This window comes from Propithecus coquereli, unplaced genomic scaffold (assembly GCF_000956105.1).
Source record: "Propithecus coquereli isolate 6110/MARCELLA unplaced genomic scaffold, Pcoq_1.0 Scaffold71, whole genome shotgun sequence".
Classification (NCBI taxonomy): domain Eukaryota; kingdom Metazoa; phylum Chordata; class Mammalia; order Primates; family Indriidae; genus Propithecus; species Propithecus coquereli.
The window spans coordinates 1626604-1631096 of NW_012153174.1; the positions used below are offsets into that span (position 1 = coordinate 1626604).

At 42.3% G+C, this 4493-nt stretch overlaps 1 protein-coding gene across 1 annotated transcript in view; it reads left to right on the forward strand.

The window, feature by feature from the left end:
- CA8 (carbonic anhydrase VIII) overlaps positions 1-4493 on the forward strand; it is a 73170-nt gene that overhangs the window by 54344 nt on the left and 14333 nt on the right. The window contains exon 5 of the mRNA XM_012661463.1: positions 1353-1368. Within this exon, the coding sequence (XP_012516917.1) occupies positions 1353-1368 (16 nt within the window). The remainder of the gene's footprint in view (positions 1-1352; positions 1369-4493) is intronic.

A 4493-nucleotide genomic window follows, 5' to 3' on the forward strand; every position in this document is an offset into this window, starting at 1 on the left:
TTGTGAAAGATTAAATGGCTATATGAGGATGGTTTTATATCTGGGTTCTCAGTTCTGTTCCATTGTTCTATGTCTCTGTTCTTGTGCCAGTAACATGCTGTTTTAGTTACTATAGCCTTATAGCGTAGCTTGAAGCCTGGTAAATTGATGCCTCCCATGTTGTTCTTTTTGCTTAAGATTGCTTTTGCTATATGGGGTCTTCTCTGTTTCCATATGAAGTGTAGAATTATTTTTTCTATATCCATGAGCAATGATGTTGGTATTTTAATAGGGATTGCATTGAATCTGTAGATCACTTTGGGTAGTATAGACATTTTGACAATGTTGATTCTGCTGACCTAGGAGCGTGGTATGGTTTTCCACCTGTTTATGTCCTCCTCTAATTCCTTCCTCAGTGTTTCATAGTTCTCCCTGTAGAGGTCTTTTACTTTCTTAGTTAAATATATTCCTAGGCATTTTATTTTCTTTGTTGTTATTGTGAAGGGTAAGGAGTCTTTGATTTGGTTCTCAGTTGTACGTGTCCGTAAGATATTTCTTTATTGATGTTTGAAAGTAGCCATCCAGCTTTAGCCTCTTAATTTTTTTTTTTTATTTCAGCATATTATGGGGGTATAGATGTTTAGGTTATGTATGTTGCCCTTGCCTCCCCACTCCCTCCCATGTCTGAGTTTTTTTTTTTTTTGGAGACAGAGTCATGCTTTGTTGCCCAGGCTAGAGTACTGTGGTGTCAGCCTAGCACACAGCAACCTCAAACGCCCAGGTTCAAGCGATCATCCTGCCTCAGCCTCCAGAGTAGCTGGGACTATAAACGTGTGTCACCACGCCTCGCTAATTTTTGTATTTTTAGTAGAGATGGGGTCTTGCTCTTGCTCAGGCTGGTGTCGAACTCCTGACCTCAAGTGATCCTCCTGCCTCGGCCTCCCAGAGTGCTAGGATTACAGGCATGAGCCACCTGCCTGGCCTAGTCTCTTAATGTTTTCAAATCAGCATCTTGAAAGTATAACACATGTCATAGAATTTAAAAGTAAATCCTTACATTTTTAAATGAACCCTTTTCTCATGATTTGTTTCATGGCTTTTTCACAGGCAGAGCCCTATATTCCTTCTCCTTTATAACTGTATTATATAAATAGACAGGAATCATAAAATATTGATGAAAAATGTTTTAATTATACAACTACATTTGATAATCTTTAGTATATTGCAGTAATAATTATTAAAGACTGCTCTTATAACCTGGAAAAGTAAATAAAACATCCAAATCTGAGAAGTTGAAGCAGTAGAAGGCAGTATCTCATTATTAAAAATAAGAATCAATATAAGAATACAAATAACCACATAGTCATATAAAGAAGGGAAGGGAACATGTTAGTTTCATCTTTGGAGAAACAAATAAATAATATTTATTTATTTAAATAAGAAAAACCCACGATAAATATTTGTGGATGAAATTAGACGTGATAAGTTAGTATTTCCAGTTACTGATTCTTAGCCTATAGCAGATACCCTGGACTCTTAGATCCCTGGACTGAAAGCCCAGTCTGCTGGAACTAGCATCAGTGTTTCCAGGAACCAGCTGTGTTGTCATAGGCAAGGGAAAGCCTTGAGAGCAGGCACACTTGTTTTAACTTTCCATAAGTTTCTGTGAGGAAAAATTCAGGTTATCTGTGTGAAAATGCTTTTCTCAGGAGAAAGTAAAATTGCAGAAACTGAGAACAAAATTTCATAAAGGAAGAAAGGAATGACCAGGGAGAGGGGCTAAGATCCATCGGACTCTGGCATTTGGGCTGGAGGAGGGAAGATGGGAGAGGGATGTTGGAGGCAAAGAGTGTAGACTTCCCTTCCAAGGAGGCAGCGAATGTAGACTTCCCTTCCAGGAAGCTCAACTGAAGGAAGGAACGACAGATGGGCAATAGCTAGTAGTGACGTACAGTAAATCATTTTGAAATCTGAGATCTGCCTGTGTTTTTATTCTGAGCAAAAAGAGCTAGTGCAGACATGGAGTTTAAAAATACTGGAAAGAGAGGGCGTCACTGATGTAGAAAAGTCCTGGAGGAGGCAGAAGGGCATGGGGTGACAGCTTATGTGAATGAACCAACCTTGGCTAGGAGGGGACCCACTCTTTCTCCGAAACAATGCCAGGGGAAAGGGCAGGCATGAGTGGGGCCAATTTGTAGGTGGAGAAAGACAGGAAATTAGGGGAATTCATGCCTGATGATCTTTATTATCTCTGAGACATACAAAGCAAAGGATTTATAGAGCAAAGGAAATGGATGTGTAATTGGGTCTTGAAATAGCCCAGGAGGGAATAATAATAGACTTGATAGTCAGTGGGGGAGCCACTTGAGATTGGACATCCTATACAAGGGATGGCAGGTTGTTCTTCTGGGTAAAGGAGTGGAGAATTGTAGTAAATTGAGTGTTGATCCATCATAGAGCAGATGACTCAGGAGGATAGAGGGATTAAAGAATCGAGAAGGGCTGAAGAGATGTCACCATCTGGCCAGCAGCGGGTGGAGGGGAAGCCACAAGGCCTGAGAGCCCTGGCTCCCGGTGGTCAGTGAGGGGAGAGAGGAAAGGGCTGGAGAGCTGATGGGTGAGGGTGTCTGACCAGAGAGGATGGTCTTCTGCAGTTGAAGTTTTCAGAATGAAAGCTGATACAAGGCAGCTTCTCAGGGTTAGTTTGCTGAGGTGGAATGGGGCAGAAAGCCATGGACTTAGGGGCGAAGAGACTTAGGCCAGGGGGGCGTGGGTCACCACCTGGATGTGGGAGACGTCCAGGATGGCAGCAGGAGGCGATGCCGGGGGTGAGGGAGTTTCTAGTGGGTTAGTAAGGGACAGGGAGGGCTTGACAGTGTCTGAGGAGGACAGTCCGCTCAGTAGGACGGCTCGTGAATGCGGGTCAGAGAGTACCAAACTGGAAGGGACAGCAGAGCACGGACCACAGCTCCCAGTCTGTCTCCCCGGGAGACTGCATGGCATCCACTCAGAAGGCCTGCGAGACAACCGTGGCCTTGGGCAGGTCTGCGGGTGTTCACACACACCCACAGGTGGAGGGAGAGCTTGTCACAGATGTGCAGTTGTTTTGTACGAGAAAGTGCAGTGGAAAATAAGGGGAGATTGAGTTAGGAGTGAAAAAACACAGGTGGCACAGGGCCGAGATTCCAGGAGAGGAGAACTGCCCAGCACGGTTTGTATTTTCGGTGGTAGTGAAGGATGGCAAAGGTGAGGGGGAAGAAATGAACTGGTCTTACGGTTCCTGGTGGACTCTTGGCACTGGGTTGTGTTACCTGAACTGTTGTAGGATTTCAGCAGTTGGGGTGTGGAGATTGTCACTGGTACTTGCTTTTCGTTAGTTCTAACGTCTTCATACAAAATATTGCGAAGGAGGAAAGGGAAGAGATGGAGTAATAGCCAGAGTTTGTTGCAGGATATAAAGTTTTGCACATAAAGAGTCTTTATAGATAGGAAGAGCCAGCGATAGTTATTAAGTGCTACTATGTGTAAAAACTACATTTGATGCTCTAAGTCATTCAGATTAAGAATAATAATGGATAATATTAATTGGATTACAATGATTCAAGCCCTGTTTAGTCTCATCTTCAACCCTATCATTTTTATCCTCCGCAATAAATAGATGAGGAAGCGGAAGGCCATAGAAGTTAAATACAGTTGCTCAAGGTCACACAGCTCAGGAGCAGCAGCATTGGGATGAGAACCCCAGCAGCCTGACTCCAAGTGAGCCTGCCCCTGGACCACTGCATCATGTGGCCTCACAGTGTTCCGATGTGGACGCTCCAAAGTTGTTTGTAATCTGGCAGGAGCTGCGTGAAAGGAAAACAGACCCCAGCTGCAGGTGTAGGCATGCAAGTGCTATAGCATAGCTAAACCAGGAAGTCAGAGAGAGGTCCATTTCTCCTGAAGATTGGGTAGTGCCTGAAAATCCAAGTTCTTGCACTCACAGGGACATATGCAGCAGGTTGTTTTTTTTTTTTTAACTTTAGAGAATTTATTTTCTGTTTTTAGAGCCTATCTCAGGAATTGCAAACATTTGGAAAATAAAGTCTTAGTTGTTTTAAACTGATTGGCCTATCTTAGTTTAAGTGTTTGTTGTCTCCTTTCCTTCTGGATACCCTTTCACCTGGCGTATTGCACAGTTGGTTAGTGTTGAGAGAAACAGAACATGAGCATGTTGACAGCTACTCTAATTTCTTTTAAGTCATTCTCCAAATATTTATGTGGAAGAAAAAAGCTAACGCTAACAGTGATTGTTTATCTGAGGTTATAAATTATCTCTGCTATTACTCTCCTCCATTATCGTGGAGCATAGAAGTAGGTCAGATTGCACTTATAATTTTTAATGTTAAAGTTAAGAATACTAAATATTAGATTTTTTTGAGTCTCACATTTCTTTGGAGCATTTTATACACTAAAAATATATGTGGTGATATGTAATGTTTTAAAGTAAAAGGCAATGAAAAAGGCATATTCTT